Raw genomic sequence first — 19885 nt, 5'->3', positions numbered from 1 at the left:
AAATATGTTCTGCCGTGGAAAACATCCCCCTCCTCCAATCCAAATCCTAAGGCTCCCAGCAAGCCCCAGGCTTCTCCCACAATTCCCCACGTTCCAGGCTCCCACTCACCTTCTGCACCTTGTTGATGCGGTGAGCCGCCCGGTTATCTTTGGCCTTTTGCTGAGGGATAATCAGGTCCAGAGCTTAGTCATATGCTCTGATCCTCAAACCCACCCTGACCCGGAAACCTATTCCCTGGGTGAATGGAGTGGAGGTAGGATGGAGAGAACCCCAGCTCCAAGTGAACTCCCTTCTTTCCCCTGGGGCCCTGGCCTCCCTTCCTTTTCTCCTCCTCACCAGGTAGGGGGCTTTGTCAGTGGCCGGGACTTTTCTCCACAGCTTCATGATCTGTTTGCAGCGACTGGCCCAATCTGTAGGCCAAAGGATCAGAGGTCAAAAGGAGATGGGCCAGAAGTGACACTGTCCCATACCAGACTTCAGCTTCCCTTCCTATCCCAGCATGTACCTGGATAATCCTGCTTGAGGTTGGGAAAATTAATATTGGCGTAGAGCACAGGCGAGATTGTAGACAGCTGGCCCAGCTCCTCATCCTTTTCCCAGCGCTGGAGGCTCCGCTGATTGTAGGAGAGCCCATCGCCTTCACCCTCCGTGGTTGGGGTGGTGGGTGTGGAGGGTGTGGTGCCCCCTGAGCCCGTCCAGGGGCTGTCAGGCTCACCAGGCTCTGGGCTGAAGAAGCCCCCGCGCTCCCTGGGGCGCAGGGGCAGAAGGTCACAGCGGGCCAATGGTTCCAAGTCCACACCCTTTCTCCCTCCCCCATGATAGGTTATCAGCCATGAAGGGAGTCGAAACTAGCAGGGATTTAGGAGTTAATAGAAGGGAACCCAGTGGTCAGGCTATAAACCAAAAAACCAAACCTATGTCTGTACAAGTACTGGGGAGAAAGGGAGAGAAAAGGGACTATAGGGAGAACAACAGTGAAAAGTATAGATACCTACCTATTATCAAGGAAAGGAGACTGGCAAAGGCCTGGGTAGGAGTCCATTGGGCTGCTGGTAGGGAGATTGCCCAAAGGAAGCCCACCTGCAAGAGGTAGATAGGGGTCACGGGCACTGCTAGCACAAAGCAGCATGGTTCTATCTCTAATTCTCAAATGGGTCCCGACTATCCCACCTTGTAGGAAGGGCCTCTGCTGCATTGGGGTGTGACTCCCATCCAAGTTAGGAGTCCCACAGCCAATCTGCTGCTCCCGCTCTGAGCCTAGGACATCCTTGAACAGCTGTTGAAGGTCCTTTGATTCCATCTTGGGCAGCTCTGTGTGGGGAAGAGGAGAGGGCTAGTGAACGTGGCTAACGAATGGGACGAGTAAGAAAGCAGCAAGACGCAACATAAAGCCTGGCAGGGAAAGAGAACCCAGGAAAATAAAACTACCTGCTTGATAACCTAGCCCAAGACAGCCAAACAAGAAAATCAAAATTTTGGCTTTTGCTTTTTGTTGTTGTTGTTGTTGTTCTCCAGAACTGATCTTTATTTCATCCGATGTCAATCCCAACCTGCCTTAGCCCCTTTTCCTTGAAGCAATCTTGACCAACTAGATGCTCGATAAGGACAAATGCACTCTCTCATCCTTCCCTATGTGCTACACTTTACCTATATAGGGAATTCTCATTCCTTTTTAAACATCTCAGCGAGGAACCCTGAACTCTGAAGGAAGACTTTACTAGGAACCAACCTTCTGTGGGGATCTTGTCCAAGTCAGAGCTGAGCATTCCCTCGCCTGGGGTTCCTGGTTTCTCTGAGTCACTGGGTACAGGGGATGTCTTGATGCCTCCCTCTTCAGGGCCTGTGGGAGCAAAAATTCCTGGGTTAGGGTTAGAGGACTTTGGGACAACTTTGTTGCCCCTGACTCCCACCAATACTCTCTCCTATTTCTCAAGGATAAAGGAGGCTGATAAAGCCGTTCATGACTAAACAAACAGCAATACATGAATGTAATAGAGTAAGCTGGAAACTTCTTATAAGAACATTTTAAAATCAATGGATATCTACTTCCTTTCCACTATAAAAAGTGCCGTTATAATTATTTTTCTTCTATTTGGGCCCTTTCTCTGCCCTTAACCTCCTTGGGCATATGCTTAGCTTAGTTTTATTGAATAACAGATTCAGACTCCATTTTGGGATTCTACAGTGGGCATCAGTAGGATAAGAGGGCTCCATGGAGGCATAAATGGACTGATAAGGGCAAAAAAGCACAAGTGAAAACCTTACAGGACTGGTAGATACCTGTGGGGCAAGGATGGATGTGGAGGTGAAACTGAAGTGGAGAGTAATTTAATTTACACAATGACACAGTAACATAAAGGAAGGCAATAAAAGTTCCAGAACTCTCATCAATGCAATGACTAATTGTGAATTCAGAGGCCTGATGATAAAGCAAAGATTATGTGGATTAAGAAGTGTCAACAGGCATGGCCCATGTGTTGATTTGTTCTACTAAGGGAAACAGAATAGTGGATATTGACAGTGACATTAAAAAAGAAAAAAGAAAAAAATCAGTAAAATATTTTAAAAAGGAAAAAAAAATTGGTTACTCACACCAATGTCTCTCACCTGGAGTCTCTGAATTGCCCTCAGGGCCTCTGGACTCTTCATCTGCAATGTCTGGTCCATCATCCCCTATGAAAAGCAGCCAGCATTCTCATTAGAGATACCCTCTCTTTTGGGTAGCCAATGCCGTAGTTAACCGCCCCAGCCCCCCACTGCACTCCATCCTACAGTGTTTGCCCAACATCCTCCTTTCCAGATCCACTGACCTTTCTGTGAGGCAGAAGACTCTTTTCTCTCAGGGCCTGGGTCCCCCTTACCCCTGAGAGTGCCTGGCACAAAGCCTGGTCGTCCATCCCCAGCTACCAGCAATGCCTTTCGGCTAAAGTCCAACAGTGCCTTCCCAAAGAAGGCTTCCTACGTGGTAGGAGAAAGGAAAGGAAGCCAAGAACAAATAGTTACTGTTCTCTGCTAGACCTCTCGTCCAACGTTCCCTTCTCGACCTTCCTGTTCTAGTCCCCACCTGCAAGTAAGCAGGAAACATGTCCTCCAGTTTGCTCTTTTTCCGACCCCGACGCTTCTTCTTCTCATCACCTTCCGCTGTACTCTGCTCCACTGCACCCTCTGTGGGTGGGTCAACTGTCACAACTGGAAGAGAAGAGCCACAGCTAAAACCTTTCCCCACCAGGAAGCCCTCCCCTTTTCTATTCCCTCCATCCCACCTAATCCACAATCTGCTCTCTGCCCCACGAATCTCCCACCTGCTTCTACTTCCCCCTTGACTGCCAGCTCACTCCGCCCACCCTATTGTTTCTATTGATCCCAGTGCCCCAATCCATCTCACCCTCATCAGGCTGGCCCTCCCCACTCAACACTTCCACCAACACAGCGGGCCCTTTCTTCAGACGGGCATGAGATTTGCGCTGTCGAACCATGAAGCCCCCAATGCCTGAAAAGAGATCATGAGCAGGATGAGGAGCTGCTCGGAGGGCTAGAAGCCATTCTCCCATTCCCCTCTTCCCTCACCTCCACATCCACCCCCATCTCACAAAGACCTACCAGGTCTGTAAGGTTTTCGCTTGCGCTTTTTGCCCTCATCAGTTTCTTCCTTGCCAGGCTCCCCATCAGGACTGGCAGGGGCCTCCAGCTTGATCTCACACTCCATGTGCTCCACACCAACTCCTGCCAGCAAGTTAGAAGACGAGGTCAGGTATGTGGGTGGCACAGCACTCCCAAAAAACTCACTTCCCTCAAACCCCTAGTCCTAGAACAGAGCCAGGAGTCTCCCCTGAGACATCCAGACGAGGCAAGTGGCTCCAGTGTGATCCTGAGACAGATCCACATTCAACTATTCCACTTCTAGCCAAAATTCAGACCCTCAGCCAAACCTTCGCTCTTGAGCAACTCCTCAGCTTCCAGGTCCCCATCTTTCTTGTCGTCGGGGCCACTGGGGTCCGAGGGCTCCGGCCCTTCTAGCCCACCCTCACCTAGGAGGCCGAGCCGTCCACGTCTCTGACGCCGCTTGTGGAGGGGGGACATGGACAGATTTCGAAGTACGGCCATGCCGGTCTCTGTCAGCCACACTCCCTCAAAGCGGAAGTACTGGGGCTCTGTAAAGGAGGGGAAGGAGATGGTGACACCAGGATAAAGGGACTAAGTTAAGAATTATGTTTCCCAGGTAGGCCAACGGCAGTCAGCCCAACTCGGGAGGGCAAAGCCACAAACAGATGAAAGGAGGGATGGAGAGGGAAGCAGACAAAGATGAAGCCCCAAGACTGGCACATCTCAAGGAAAGAATAGTTCCATCTCTTCCCAAGCACCAACAGAGATTTGGCTCTTTATGATTAACTCTCAAGGGGAAATTCAAAAAAGAATTTCTCTGGCATTGGAGCAAACTTTAGATTTGATTAATTTATCCTGAGCGAATTTACCTTGTTCTCCACTACCCAGGGGCTTAAAATGCCCTACTCACTGAATGCCACCAATGAATACCCCAGATGACAAACAAGAACACCCAATAGGGTGCTTAGGACAGGTGTTCTAAGTCCCCCACCTGAACTGTGTTCTCTAGAGAGATTATCACTAGGGATAGTAAAATAGCAAAAAGCATTAAGTTAGCAGTCAGGGGATCAGGGCTATGGTCCCAGCTCCACCACTAAGTGAGCAATCTGGGACAACTACCTTCACCTCTCTAGGCCTCGGCCTCCTGTAAGATGAGGGAGTTGGCCCAGATGACCTCTAAGGTCCCTTCCATATCTAACATTCTATGATTCACTCTTTACCTGGCTCCTTCACCTTCACAGGCACGAGCTCTGGTGGCGCAATGGGCACTGGATGGGGAAGAACAGAGACACAATGAGGGGCCTGTTCTCCAAGTAGGCCCCAAGCTCCTTGCCCCACAGTTCCTGCTAACTCACCCACAGGCTTCACCACATAGGGCTGACAAGAGACACAATCAAAGCCTTCATCTGCTGCTTGTTCTACCTCTTCCTCAGTGAATAAGCTCTCACAACCAGCATGCATCCACCTGCCATTAGGGGAGGAGAGATTCAGACACATGAACCAAGACTGAGGAGTGGAGCTGAGGGGAACAAACTCAAGGAATGGGCAGGGGAGTCATCCAGGGAAAAAGGAAGAAGTAGTCCTCTCACCGCTCACAATGACGGCACTGGATTAACAAATCTTCTTCTACATAGGGAGCACGACATGCTGGGCAGGTCACCAGGCTGGCACAGGGCCCACAGTGGGTGTAACTGTTCTGCCACTCACAGTGGAAGCCCGGTGAAACAGCCCCACACTGCATGCAACTCACACACCTGGCAGAGGAAATGGATTCTTAGAACCGGCTTGCCCAATCTGGGCATCCCTCTACCAAACCCTGGGCACTAAACTCGGTCTTCATTCAGGCACACCGACCCTCAACACACCCAAGGGGTGACCTCCCTTAGTCATACTAATCCCCAGGCCCTGATTCCCACCCCTACCCCTTCCCACTCCTCCCAAAACACAGACGCCTCTCCCCAGTACCATTTGCACTTCCAGCCACCCTTGGGCACTGTGAGCAGAGGGGGATCCAGACAGTAGGTATGGTAGCTGATGTCACAGTCATCACAGAGCAAAAGGCGAGATGGGTCAGAGGCCTGGCCACACACCTCACACACTATGCATTCTACACATCTCCAGCCCTTCAGTAGCATCACTTTAGTAATCTAGAGGATGGAAAATGGCCTTCTCAGCAAGGTACTTGGCTGAGCATGGGCCCAACCACAACAAAGCCTAGTCCATCAGGCCAGCCTTCTAGGCCAATGAATGAAGGTCTCTTTCATGTACTGGTTGATCTTTATGAGGAGAATCACCCTGGAAGGTAAATCTCCATGGAAGGGTACAGCTGATTTAAAAACTCCTAAGATAAGTCTTGACCTTATCTAGGACAAGTAGGAAATTAAGAAATGCTTGAATGACTTGAACGATTTTCAAAACTTTAGTTAGAACCAAAGTCTCCTGTTTCTTAAAAACTATGTTTCTCCCCTCCCCCGAGTCCTGCTTTTCCCATATTTACTTCCCTCTTTTTTTCAATTTTTCAGAAGTCCCTAAACCTACGAGACTGAATTTCTCCACTGATGAGAATTTAGCTATTTTAGTAAAAGATGTGACTCAACAATACCCCTAAAACGAGACAAGTTAGGTGAGCCTCCATCTCCCAATTCCTCTCCCCTGTTCTCTCTGCTCTGGGCTCTAGACTCACCTTGCTGTTGACACAGTAAGGATGGTAGCACTGTGAACACTGAGAGCAGGCCAGGAGGTGTCCCTCTGCCCCTCGCCCAAAGCTACCACACACTACGCACATATCCTGGAAGAAAACCCAGACAGATGAGTGGAACCTGTAGCCACTTAGCAGTTCTTTTCATCCCATCCCATGCCACACTCCCACAAGAAGAACGATGTGTTCCTCCTGAAACACCATGCTGAGAAATAATGGCGTAAGTCTCTATAACTGGGATACCATGATCTTGAGCAAATTACTTGACCTCTGTACCTTACCAGGATCTAAGGAACTTCTGAGATCATCTAGGTCAGGGATTCTTAACCTAGGATTCATGAACTTGATTTTTTAATACCGACATAGTTGTAATTCCACGTAACCTGTTTCCTTTGCAATCCTATGCTATCTGGGTCTACACATTTAAAAAGTATGATTCTGAAAAGGGTAATAACCTCTCCTTTGTGTTAACTCCCTTATTTTAGAAGAACTGAAGTCCAGAAAAAGAAAGTACAGAAGCAAAGCAAGGGTTCAAAATCAATTTCCTCATCTATAACTAACCTTACCTACCCTTGGGGCCTTTACCCCACTTTTAACATTCTATTATTGACATGGATTTGAGGGAATCTGGTCTCATTTCCTAGTAACCTCTATCATCAATTCAATCTTCTTTCCTGCTAACCCCTGGTTCTCCTTCTTACTACTCCAGGGGATCCTACCGTCTCCATTTGTCTTAAGTGGTGAAAATATTCAAAATTGCTATCAAACAGCAAGGGATCTCATGTAGAAGACTTGGAAAACTGGAATGTGCTCTCAAGTGCCATTTTTTCATCACAATTCAGGCTCAAACTAACACTTGAGGCAGTGACTCAAGTGGCCCATCTTTTGTTTCCACCTGGCCTACAATGCCTCCCTGGGATAGGCCTTGGATCTTCCCTTAATACTCTTCCCACCAACCTCCAAATGCTTCTCTGATACCATGTACCACTGCCGACAAAGGAACCAGACAAAAGACAGTACCTGCATCAAGACAAATTTGTCGGTGTTGGAAAAGAGAACAACAGTATTCTGCATGGTATCATCATCTTCCTCTTCTTCCTCCTTGCTGGGAGAACTATCAATGTCCGCGACCTGAGAGGCCAAGGGAGGCAAGGAAGGTGAGCCACAACTAACCCCACCCCAACTAATCTTCCTCCTCCCTGGGTGATAGGAAGTGAAGTTTGGGCCACTGCAGAAGGGACAGAAGCTGGGATGGAGAGGGCTCTGCCTCTCCCACCCTGAGCAACAGAGGACTCTGTTCAGAGGCTAGTGGGGTTGACTCTCTTAAAAACCAAGTATCCTAAGGGGAAAGGAAGGATGAAATGATAGAAGGCAAGTAGTCTAAGTCTGGAAAAAGGAAATGGCTACACAGAAGGTATGGAATCTAGGATGGGTATAGTCAGGGGACGGCCAGAAAGAGACCGCTCCTTACTACCAGAGTCTCCACAGAGGAAGTGGTCGACTTCAGCCGGGCACGTCCTCTCCCCCTTCCTCCATGGGCACCCCCCCGAGGTCGACGTCTTCCTGGGAAGCTACTGCTACGGCCCTGGGCAAGAGAAGGAATGGGCAACATGGGTAGTTCAGGAGAGGTCAAGGGCTTGTACCCTGAACCCAAGAGTTTGGCAGGGAAAGATCATCAGAGCATTGCTTTAAGTGGGAGGAGAGGGGACCACTTAAGTTCCTGGTAGCCCAACCAGGGGAAAGAGTAGAATCAATTCCAAAAAGCCCACTCTGGGAAGAAAAAGGTAATGAGCAGCTTTCTTCTAAACTCTCCCAGGTTTGGCATCTCCTGAGAGGCTAATTCCACCCAAGAGCGGCATTAAATTGTAGCCGGGCAGCCCCAGGAAGGAAAGTGGCTGCTCTGACCCCACTTCTCTTACCTGTTTGATACGGGAACGGGCAGGGGAGCTTCGCCGTCTCCCCTTATCGCCCTCAGCCTTGCCACCAGCTCCAGTTGCTCCAGAATCACAAAGTAAGGAGTCATCAGTCTCAGGCAGTGAATCGGTACAGAGCCGAAAGGAGCCCTCATCCCGGGCAGGGCTGACGTCAGTGGACACACCTAGCTCCATAGAGAGTGAGCCACCCCCCTCAGGGTCTGGGGAGCCCAGCAGAGGCTCGGAGCCTGGGAAGCTGGCACTGGCATCACCTTGGCTCAGGTTGGAGATCTCATTGACAATGTCAGACTTGATGAGAGTGGGAGGGGTATGCACTGGTGGGGCAACTGGCTCCTCAGGATCTTCACAAGGTGAGCTCTGCCCAGCCTGCTTGCCATCAGAACCATAGACCTCCATAGGGGTCACAGGGGCCAGCTCCTCAGGATCAAGGAGCAAGGGGGAGCCTTTAGGATCACTACCTGAACTGCCAGAGGTCTGTCCAGCCTCTGGCACTGGACGAGTAGCTTCTGCCTCATCAAGACAGATTGTGTCCTCAACCAGACTAGAAAAGACATCCAGGGCTGGGGCAGGGCTGGGGGCAGGGCTAGGGGCAGGACAGGAGAGGTCTCCTGTGGGACAGGCTGGGGGGCTGATCCCACTAGGCTCCAAAGCTGGGCACTCTGGCTCTGTCTCCATCTCCTGCGACTCAGTCTCATCTAGGACTTTTGGTGCCTTCTCCATGAAGCCCAGGGGAGAAGGGGCTAATGGTAGAGGGGAGCACTGTGGAGGAGGGGGCTCTAGAGGGATGGGAGAATTCAGTTCTCCCAGTTCTTCAGGGGAGGCTGGAGAAGGGGTCAAGTCTATAGGAGCTATGGGTTCTGGTTCAAAGCAGCTGGCTTCAGGAGGGGGGCTGATGGGTGTGTCTAGGATAGGGACTTCTGGAGGAGTTCCTGGCTCACTGTCCCCTTTGGCATCAGGGAGCTCCTCTTGCTCCCCCAAGGGAGACAAGGATGGTGGGGCTACAGCAGTGGCAGGAGAGAGTGGAGGAGGGGGAGGATCTGGAAAGGGGGGAAAAAAAGCAAGATTTTAGAGGTACAGTATTCTGTACCAAGGGACAAAATTCACATTGTGCTTTGAGCTTTGTACAAGCCTGTACAAACTATTATAGGCCTCGTATTAACAAACGGTGATACTCAGGCAAAGAGAGATCCAGAGGCTTGTTCGTCTAAGGTCACAAAACTAGGGACTATCAAGAGGCAGAATTTAAACCCAGGCTTCCTGACTCTCCATCCTCTACTCATTTCACAGTCTCCCTGGGGGACAGACTGTATCCAGGAAGAGGTTGCTTCCCCAGTTCCTTACCTGTCGGTGGTAGCTGAGGTGACAGGAGTGGCTCCTCAGGTAGTAACAGGGGCTCCAGTGGCATCTCCTCATCAAGGGGGGCAACCTCAGGTGGGGACAGGACCTCAGGTAGAGACTCATCTTGGGTCCCTGCTTGCCCTGCAGACATAAGAGGCCAAATTCCTACCTAGGTACAGCTTCAGATGTACACTACAGAAAGCACAAGACAGGGGCAACCAAGACCTACTCCATGTCAAAGGCAGTGAAGTCGAACCAGTGTCCCAAAAGTCTTAGTGGAGCTGGCAGCTATTTACACTAGTAAAGCTTTAAGAACCAAATTCTATTTATCTGGAGGACCCTACTCACCTAGTGGTTTGGCTTCACAATGCAGTGGCCCCGGTTCCTCAGACTTCCTGCAGGCTTCCTCCTCCCCCTCCAACTGTTCCTGGCATGCAGTATCAAGATCATCAGGTGTATCAATAGAGGGGATGCCAGGCTCTGATTGAGGACATCTGCAAAAGGAAGAGAGAAGTAGGCACTATAATCTTCTGTAGGCCCCAGCTTTCCTTGCCCAACTGCCAACTCCATATGGGCATCAAGGTTTCTTGTGAATGTAGTCCATGGCTATGAATGGCCCTCTCTACTCCAGAGTGCACCGTGGATAAGCTTCCCAAATCCCATTTTATCTGCTAATACCAGCAGTCCCCTTCCCCCAATTACCAAAAGACCCTCTCTTCCACTTACTTGTTGCAGACAGGGAGATTCTGCTCGGTGTCAGAGCTTCCCATCCTTCCACCCTGAGTGTTCTGCTGCCGCTGGCACCGCTCACACAATGAGTAATTCTCATACCACTGGCAGTTGGGATCCAGCTCTGCTGGGCATGCCCCACAGGCTCGGCACACCCGGCACGTCTGTAGGTAGACAGAGAGTATCTTGGGCATCAGATCAGAGAGGAGACATGAGAGAGTGTGACCAAGCAAAAGGAAGCCCTTCTGGGTCAGAGGCCAAGAAGAGCCTCAGGGATACTCACCTTGCACTTCCATGAATCAGGGGGTAAGCTCTGAATAGCTGGCTTCAGGCAGAAGGTGTGGTAGCCCTTATCACACGCCTCACAGACTAGCATCATGGAATCCTCCCCAGGCTGCCTGTAGGATAGAGGGCACAGTACAACATCCTTCCCCAGTCTCCTTCTCAGCTTTATCTGCCCTCCTCCTCATCTCCTAACCCAGACCCACCTGCAGGTTTGGCACACTTTGCAATCCGGGCATTGCCAACCGGCACGTTTTCGTGCAGTCAGGGCAGTGTCCAGACAGGCCCCATGATAGTGCTGCCCACAGCTGGTACAGAAGAGAAGGTCTCGAAGTTCACCCAGCCCATCACATACTACACAATGGGCATCCTCTAGTGTGGAAGAAAAGTAAAATCAGCAAAGTCAAAAGTTAAAAAATGAAAGCATTCAAGTAATCACAGGCACCCAAGTTCCAAATGTGCCCCCTTTCCAATGGCTCACCCAGATGTTCAGCCTCCTCGCCATGCTCCAAACACAACAGCTGCAAGGTCTTCATAGACTGGAAGGAACCACTGGCAGCAGCACAGGGGAAGTGGTAGAGCCGTGGGCATCCAGGCGATCGGCAGGGAATGGAGGCTCCCAGCCTGGTGCAATGAGAGCAGCGCTGCCAAGGTAGAGACTCAGAGTTGGATGGGCCAAATTCACCTAGCACTCCCCTCAGAGCGGGTATCCAGCCCCACATTTACCGACCTCCTCTCCAAGTTTGCCAGCTTGGAGTGTGCAGATTAGAAACAGGGCAGCTGAGCACAGCATGCCCATCACTCCCACCCTCTACTGTCTTCTCCCTTTTGCCCTACCTGAGAGATCCCTGAGAAGATGGCCTTGTCCACTCCGTGCAACTCCAGCCCGTCTTGGCCCTGTCCTCCCACTGACCATGCTGCACACCAGTGATGAGCCCAGCAGAGTTCTATACAAGACAGTAGAAGAGAATAATTCATCTCTTTCCAGATTATCTCCCCACTCCCCTTCTCCTCCCCAAATTCTTCCTGTTCCATCACTATCCCTCTCCACTTTCTCCCAATCTTACCACCAGGCTTTCCCAAATGGGCAGGTGTCAAGCCCTCAGGGAAGCCAATCTGGGACAAATCATCATTGGGTGGCATTGCCTCTCCACATTCAGGCCCTTCAGGTGGCACTGCTGAACCCTGGGGCCAGTCTGGTGGAAGTTCAAAGCACCGAAGCTCCCGCTGCCCATGGAGACTCCATTCCCCACAGTTACAGAAGGCACAGCGCCGAAGTGGGCCCTTGCTGAAAGCATATAAAACCGTTAACATTCCCCCTAAGCACTCCAGTCATTCTTGGGTGGCCACACTCGCAACAAACCTCCTAAAACATTCCCAAATTCTTCTGAAACCTATGGATGCCAAATCCCTACTGCAGACTTTCAAAAAAAACACCCTTAAATCAAAGCCCCTTACTACCTCTAAGTCTCTATCCTTTATTTCCCACAGGCCAATTACCTGTAATCCTGGGGAGGGTCCTGGGGCTTGGAACTCCCTGGGCTGTGGACAGAGGCATCCCCCAAAGGTAGGTTGGGGGGGTCTGGCTCAGTGGGGCCTGATTCTTCGGAGGCTTCAAGCCCATCAGCTAGAAGAACAGAGAATGGATATCAAGCACTCGCTAACATTATGCTCAAGCCAGGTTGCTGCCCCAATCCCTAAAATCATTGATAGAACTTCCAGGCTATTCTTACATTAAGTCCTGGGAGGAAAAAGGCCTAGGACGAGTGGTCAGAGCTCTACAAACAAGAGGTAACATGATGCCACCCCAAGGTCTACTATTATACTAAAGGACATATATAAGCTTTAGATCTGTCACATAGCTGCTGCTCCCATATCACCCAGAGAGGATTCTGGGTCTCTGTGCCAGGAATAATTTTTCAAGATGCCACCCACCCACCTACCTTAAACTTTCTATGCTCACCTGCCGGCTCTGAATCTTTATCTTCACCAGAGGGCTTCGGGTCGTCCATTCCTCTCTCCGACTGGGCAGTGCCCTCCCGGGGAGACCTAACAGCACAAATATAAATGCCCAAGATACCACCCTTTGACACACTAGTACTCTTTTCATAGTATCAGGAAGAAGGGACAGCTGTGTACCTAGACACTGCAAGAACTTAACCATGCCTAGTAATTCTGGTCCCTCCTGCTACAACAGGCCTCCATTCCCTTCATCCCTTGAGACTTTCCCACAAAAAGGTACTGGGTCAGGAGGACTTCAATCAGAAGCACATCATACAGCAAAAGTGCTTCCTCTCTCCTCCCCTATCTTTTAGCAAAGCTACTTGTACCCTGCTCAATACATTTAAACAGAACCAGTTTGAACCCATACAGGAGTTTCGTTTCAGTCACCATCTGAAAGCTCGGCAGTGCCAGGGTCCAAAAACCTTCTTCCCTGACACCCCCCCCACAAACACATATTCACACAGACAGCCTCTTAGAGGGGAAAGCTCAACTGGAAGGGAGCAAGCACCCATCCATCTCCTCTCTGGGGACAAATAGCTTAACCTGGGCTTTCCCAAGACAGAGTCTGGGGCCTTCCCTAACAAAGAAAAGGAGATAGGAAGGATTCATCAGTGCCATAGCTCATATAGGCACTGGCCCCACAACAGATCCCCAGGTTTAAACTGGGGCTTCATTCTGAGGGGAGTTCCCCACTCCTCCCACCCCCACCCCCTCCCCCCCATTGGCTCCCAGCCAGAGAAGCTAGTCCTAATTCCTGTTCCCACCTCCCCTCCCATCCTAGTGAACCAGCACAGTCCCCTCCCCCTTGCCCCACCAGGGGTCTCACCTAGCCTGGAGTCCCCAGACTGTTGCCCCTAGCAACGACAACAGCTTTTCCTTCTGAGATGCCCCCAGAAGCAACAGAAAAGGGCCCTGGGAACTACTGAGCATGTGTAACCAGGCCTACCGCCAGGCATGCTGGGAGTTGTGGTCCTTGGAAACACACTGCCCCAACAGGAGTTCTAAAAGTTGAGGACTAAGTAGTTTCCTTCCCTTTAGCTAAGTGGGGTTTCCACATACTTAGTGGGGAAAGGCAGGGGGTGGAGAAAGATGAATAAAGATGGCACATACTTCAATGAAGGTTTGACTGTTTCAGGGCCTGCACTATCTCAAAATAGAAATACACTGACCCTCCAAATTGGGGGGGGGGGAATCAAGAGAGGGGTCTGTCCTACTCTTCCATATATTAAGCACTTTGCCCACTAGAAAGCATTGAATAAGTGTGTAGGTAATTAATATACTATGAAGTTTGCTCCTGGGACACAAATTGAGTCTATTCTATATGTAGGATAAGGTAAAGAGTTTAGGGAATGGGAGAAATATGGGAAAAAGCAGATGTTTGTAGTTCATAATATTGAGATTTGGGAATTGAGTGAGAGAGTAGTCTATTCAAAAATTTGAAAACTGCTCTAAAAGGATGAATTTTTCATTTTTATAGTAGATACAAACAAACTTCCTCAGCTATGTTTTACCCTTCTCATACCTCTGAACAGAAAAAAAAGAAATTACATCGGCCTCAGGACAGTCCCTCCTCTTCTAACTCCCCCCTCCCCCCCAACAAATTAAAGGCAGATAATCCATCTGGATCTTTTTAAATGATGCTAGGACAAAGGAAATCACAGTACTCCTCCTATAGTTCTCAGGACCAGAGAATAATCCAAAAACCTCAGTATCTTCCCTAAACCCACACCTCCAAAAATCCTTAGATTGGAGTCTCATTCTAAGGGATACTTCTCAAAAAAAAAAAAAAAAAAAAAAAAAAAAATCCTTTTTCAATCTCTGTTCTCCAAGATGCATCACTCCACATTCCACATCCTATCCAGAAAGCACTTTTTAGGAGAGGACACCTAACTGACATCCACTATTTTCAACCAGAGAACATCTCTCCTCCTACTTCTCAATTCAACTACAGCTGTGACAGAAAAGGACAGGACAGAACAGCCACTTAATCATCCTATCTACTTGTCAGCTCCACAGAAAACATCCAAAGGATACCTTTGGGAAAAGGAGTTGTAGAAACTAAGATTGTTTCAGTAGGATTAGAGCCCTAATCATATCTATGAAGTTTGAGACCCTCAACATTTTCTAAACAGAGACAACATTCTGCTACTTCCTGTCCTTCACCCAGGCACTCCCTACCCATCCCACTGATTCTCGAGGCCAAAAAAAAAAAAAAAAAATCACAACAGCAAGGGAGGGGGAAAACAGTGATAATACAGTGGGGTGGGAGGAGAACCATCTTATACAAGGCCAGAGAGACAGACTCCTCTGTTCTTCTCCTGAGTACAGCCATCTCAAGCTAAATAGGCTGGCATCATTAGGGAAGAAATGACCACTCACCCCACTGAGATAGGGTAAGTGACATCAGCAATTCCCGAGCCATATCCTGATCCTGAGTCCCCTAAACAGCCTCAAAACTTTCAGTCCTACTTCTCTATATCTACTCTGAAGAGATTAAACAAGTGCCTGGCCTATTCTAGCACCAACATCTTTCCTACCCATCTTTATCAGTTTTAGGAATATATATATATTCATGGGCAGTAGCCACAGCTCTCAAGTTTCTAAAACCCATTCTCTAAAACCTCACTGACTTTAAACTAAAGACTAAATTTCTCACACCAGCACTCTTCTTTGCCTGTGATCAGTGAAGACCCCTTCCCAGTTCAATATTTTCCCAAAAGAAAGATCTCTCAGATTACTATAAAAATATTTTCTAGCAGGATTTAGGCGAGAGAGAGTAAAGAGGAGACCTAGGAGGACCCCAGAAAGTAAGCAGGAAAGAGATTGAATGATTTTGCTTACTCTCCAAACAAAATGTCCTAAGTAAAAAAGGAAAAAAGCTAGTTTTATATCAGCTTTATTCCCCCTCTACCTTTACTCCCACTCATGCCAACTGCTCAAGCTTCTTTTCCTAGAAAATAAGAAAACAGGAGCTTAGGGATGTGAAGGGCCTAACCAGGCCTTTGAGTGAACAGCTAGTTCTGTTGAGAAATTCAGGACTTCCTTGTTCCCAGTCTGAAGATCAGACCACACCTCTCTTGACCCTTATTTTGGGGACATATCCCTCCGGAAAGAACCCTAAAGATAGAAAGCTGTTCCTAGGGATTCCCAGGGTAGTCCCAGGCCTACTCTGGGGTCAGCCACACCTAACTGGAATAATACTAGGGGAGGAGGGAGGAACAAGAAGGGTTTAGATATTAGGAAACTCTATTAATGAAGAGGCTACAGCCTCCAAAGAAGAGCTAGAAACATGAACCACAGTTGCCACTTCATTTTACACCTTACCAATGCCATTTCTCACTACAGGGTTAACACCAAGAAATATTTCAAGGCAGAGACCATACTTCCCTAGTGTCTAGGCTAGGCTTAAGGAAACCTGGGGTGGGGGTGAGGAGGAGGGGTAGGTAGTGGAGACTCCAGTCAAATCCCTTCTGGACAGCATAAGTAGAGGGACTGAGAAGAAATCATCTGTCCCAATACAAAGCCAGGAAAAGTGAATACTATATTCTGAGCAAATGCCCAGAACCCTGGTCATAGGCTCTCTAGCAGAGTCAGCATTGATCTGGTCACTTCCCCTCTTAGGAAGGCAAGGCAACCTTATCTGCCCAGACAGGGCAAATCAGTGGACTAGGTTACGTCCCCACTTGGAAAAGGGTTGAAGAGGTGTGGGAGGGGCCAAAAAAGGGCAGGCGGGAATGGCCAGGGGCTCATGGGCAACAGACCCTCCAGGGCAGACACGGAGAAAGCCACAAACAAAAGCCATTTTTTTCCAGTCCACATTCTCGCAGGAAACAAATCTCCAGTCTTCTCTATAATCCTCTGGAGATTATGTCCATCCCCAAGAGAAGGAAGGCAACAGCTCTTCCACAGCACTAGGCCTCAGGGTGGTCATTTGGCTTTAGTGGGTAGGGGTTTGTTTGTTTTGTTTTGTTTGTTTTTTGATTATGCATCTGGGCCATCTCCGCTTCCCTCTAGACCTTGCCAGCCCCTCCATCATACAAGTTCGGCTACAGGAACTGCTCCTATTGCAAGAACAGGAAGGGAGAATGGAGGTGAAGGCAGAATGGAGGTGAAGGCGGGAGGGGTCCCTTAGTCGATGGCGTCAGTTAAAAGTATGGGGAGGGGGGGTGCTTAAGGATAAGCAAGCGGTGGAGTTCTCCCCAATCCCACCTCCCCAAGATCTGAGAAGCCTAAACAAGGCGGGAGAGGAAGCAGCCCCAGGGGCGTGTGCAGACTGCTGGGACAACTCTAGCCAGTCCCCAAAGCCGTTTCCTCTCAGCACACACAAATAAAAACACACCTGGGCTTCGGGAAGACTGGAGCTATCTTTCCCGGTTCTCAGGCACACCCCAACACACCAGGCCGCAAGGCAAGCCTCACTCCAGGTTTTGCTCTGTGGACACTGCCAGGAAAGCCCTCCCCTGAGCTCTGACATCTTCGTTCCCAGACTAGATGCTGGTACTTGCTATGGAACGTGATCTGGCTGTACGCATAAACGGGCCCGGGCAGCGCGGACTTCACTCACCTCTTCACAAGGCGGTCCAGAAATCTTCACCCGAGAACATGGCCACAACTCCGGCCGCTCCCCGACCTCCACCCGCCAGGACGATCACAAGCGCCCCCCACACGGGGGGGGCCAAAGAGGGGCCAAGAACGGTAAATCCAGGTCGGAGCGGCCCCCCCCCACTTCGAAAAAAATTTAAAGTGGATGAAAACACCAAGGCTGGGAGCTGGTCCTCTGCCCTAGGTCCCAATAGCTTAGTTTTCCAAGCAAAGCCTCGGGGTGGCGAATCCAGAGCCGACACAAAGGGGAGCACCGGTTGCTTTGATCTTTGGGCGAACAGTCTTCACATCCGACGAGCCGGTCCGCCTCCCAGCCCCGGGCCTGCCGGGGACCCCCCCCAACCCCCGATGCCCAGCGCCCGGTCCCCGGTGGAAGGCTGAAATGCTCCCGATGGAACACTGTAGGCTCCCCCTCGCCAGCCCGGATGGAACGCGGAGCCTCTTGCCCAGCTGGCCCGGATGGAACGCGGAGACTTCGGATGGAACGTTGAGGTTCTCCCCGCCTCGGGCCCCCTGAGGCCGTGCTAGCTTAGCTACATTGAAGCGAAGCCGGGAGGGCCTCAGGAGTGAAACTGACACACACTCTCCGGCCCCACTGCCTCCGCCCCAACCTCTCTCTCCTTCCGCGGCTTCGATCCCCGCACCGTCGACTCCTCCCGGGGAAGGGAGGGTAGGGGGAGGAAGGAGCGGGCGGTCGGAACCCTCTGCCCGCTCCTCTCCGGCCGCTCCGGGCCCAGCTCTCGCCTCCCTTCCCCTCTCGCTCTGAGGGCTGCCCCGACTCCTATCTGGCCGGTTCAGACTGGCTTGCACTCCACTATCGTGTGCAGGATAAGATCACCGGGGATCTAAAGGTCCATGGCCCAGCCCCGGCTCCCGGCGCCGGGGGTCAGGAAACTGAGCGGAAAGTGGGGACCAAGGCAGCCATTTGCAACCGGAGAGGAAAGTAGTGCAGCGGAGACACAGCTCCGCCTCCCCCCTCCGCCTCCTGCGCGGCCGGGAGGGTGGTTCCTGCGAATTGGGTTGCTCCCTGGGCCAAGATGTCGACGACTGGTGTAGAGATTCAGGTAGCCTCCAGCGGAAGAATCGTGTGGGGCTCGGTGCCGAAGGAATCAGGTCGAGAAGGGGAGAAAGGAGAGGACGAGGCCCTATTTTGTGTTGGACCTGAGCAGCGGAGGGATACAGTTCTTTCGGGGAAAAGCTGTGACTCTGCAGTTCTGCGCACACGCTGAGAAATCCCTCCGCTTGAGGTTAACCCCGACGGGCGCCGGTCAGACTGATGCGCAGACACGTGGGAATGAAGTTCCCTTAAGCTCTTGTCCTTCCACCCCCCCGTTTTCCAGAAAGGCCTAAGATCCGACTGGAGCCCGGAACCCTGAAGTCTCCATTTCCTCTGCCTCATCTCAATTCATTCTCCTCGGTATTTACCAGAACCCGAAACTCTAGCTCTCCCCACCCCCACCTGTCCCCTGGGGCATTCTTGCTTAAGGAGGGGGATGGAAGAAGAGAAGAGGAGGCTAGGGATTGGCTACTGCTCTGCATCCTGGGAACTGGAGTCCCCAAACGGAGAAAGTGAGGAATAGGCTCCTAGTTCTCACAGGAAGGGTTTTCTCTATGTTCTGGACACTGTAGAAAACCAGAGCAAAAGCCCCCGCTCCTCCTAGGAGAAGAATGAATTAGGGGAGGAGTGGAGATAGCTGTGCCCCTTATTTCCTCCCGATAGAAAGGCACTGGAGATTACTTCGCAGGCTTCCTCTCGTTTCCTGGCCCAAGTATAGATAGTTACCTAGGACAATTGAGAAAAAATTCCTTGAAACACACAATCCTTATACATTTGGATAAGAGAGAAAAAAGTTCTTACTTTTGGAGCAGCAGAACTTCCTTGGGCCTATAATCTTGGGTCTGAGCCTTTCCAAAGCTTCAAACAGGGAGAGAGGAGGGTCCTTCTGGACCCTAAGTTCAAAGGGCTGAGTATTATATGGAAGTCAGGGTGAAGGAAGAGTATTTTCAGCCCTCTCTCCCAACTTCGATTTCTCTCCTCACCTCACCTCTTGAACTATTCCCACAAAGCAAAGATGCCTTTTTTTTTTTTTTTTTTTTTTTTTTTCAGGAAAAGACTTCCCCAGCAGCCCAGATTACTTTTTTTTTTTTCCCCCCAAACAGACATATTAATCCCAGAGAAGAGGGGAGTAGATGGAATGGTAACAATGGTTACAAGAAACCCAGGAAGAATAACATTCTTTCAGGAAACAATCCTCAAGTTCACTCAGGCTGCTCCATATTTACACAATTTTTAGGGATTTCTAGTGTTTGTTCTTCTGCCCAGAAGCACCGCGAAAGACACAGAGAGCAAATATTCTACTGCAAGTGGGTCAGGTCTCAGTTAAAAGATATTTGATGCTTAATTACATTTTTACCCTAGTGCTTCCTAAAATGAGAGAGGTCTAGGTTACTGAAGTTCCTATGATTCTGGAATACAATGCCAATTGGGGGCAGAATGAGAAAAATAAGGCAGTTCAACAGCACTTCCCTCCTTTCCCCAAGCCCTATTAGTGATCAAACCCTCTGAACCCTACCTAGGACAATCTGAGAGTTAGATTATGGGAATGTCCTTAATAAGAAAGTAGAAATTAAACAGGATCCTAGATTTCTGTGCATCCTTCAAACGGGAGCCTTAGACCCTTTGATGGCAGGCTG

General features: G+C 50.0%; 1 protein-coding gene across 1 annotated transcript in view; it reads right to left on the bottom strand.

Annotated features, from left to right (window-relative positions):
* The window catches only part of KMT2D (lysine methyltransferase 2D), a 36055-nt gene extending 17245 nt beyond the window's left edge, over positions 1-18810 (bottom strand). Inside the window, 31 exon segments of the mRNA XM_074270497.1 lie at positions 110-160; positions 338-411; positions 507-748; positions 997-1081; positions 1172-1312; positions 1731-1841; positions 2594-2674; positions 2812-2959; positions 3066-3190; positions 3387-3491; positions 3602-3724; positions 3931-4152; positions 4825-4872; positions 4960-5069; positions 5194-5358; positions 5570-5751; positions 6288-6392; positions 7323-7433; positions 7774-7887; positions 8222-9273; positions 9578-9715; positions 9923-10068; positions 10301-10467; positions 10587-10701; positions 10792-10957; positions 11067-11229; positions 11423-11532; positions 11653-11873; positions 12086-12212; positions 12549-12634; positions 17154-18810. Coding sequence (XP_074126598.1) covers positions 110-160; positions 338-411; positions 507-748; positions 997-1081; positions 1172-1312; positions 1731-1841; positions 2594-2674; positions 2812-2959; positions 3066-3190; positions 3387-3491; positions 3602-3724; positions 3931-4152; positions 4825-4872; positions 4960-5069; positions 5194-5358; positions 5570-5751; positions 6288-6392; positions 7323-7433; positions 7774-7887; positions 8222-9273; positions 9578-9715; positions 9923-10068; positions 10301-10467; positions 10587-10701; positions 10792-10957; positions 11067-11229; positions 11423-11532; positions 11653-11873; positions 12086-12212; positions 12549-12597 — 4797 coding nt within the window. The 5' untranslated portion in view covers positions 12598-12634; positions 17154-18810.
* Positions 18811-19885: the final 1075 nt, after the last annotated feature.

This window comes from Sminthopsis crassicaudata, chromosome 5 (genome assembly GCF_048593235.1).
Source record: "Sminthopsis crassicaudata isolate SCR6 chromosome 5, ASM4859323v1, whole genome shotgun sequence".
Classification (NCBI taxonomy): Eukaryota; Metazoa; Chordata; class Mammalia; order Dasyuromorphia; family Dasyuridae; genus Sminthopsis; species Sminthopsis crassicaudata.
This window is presented reverse-complemented; position numbering and strand designations above follow the sequence as displayed.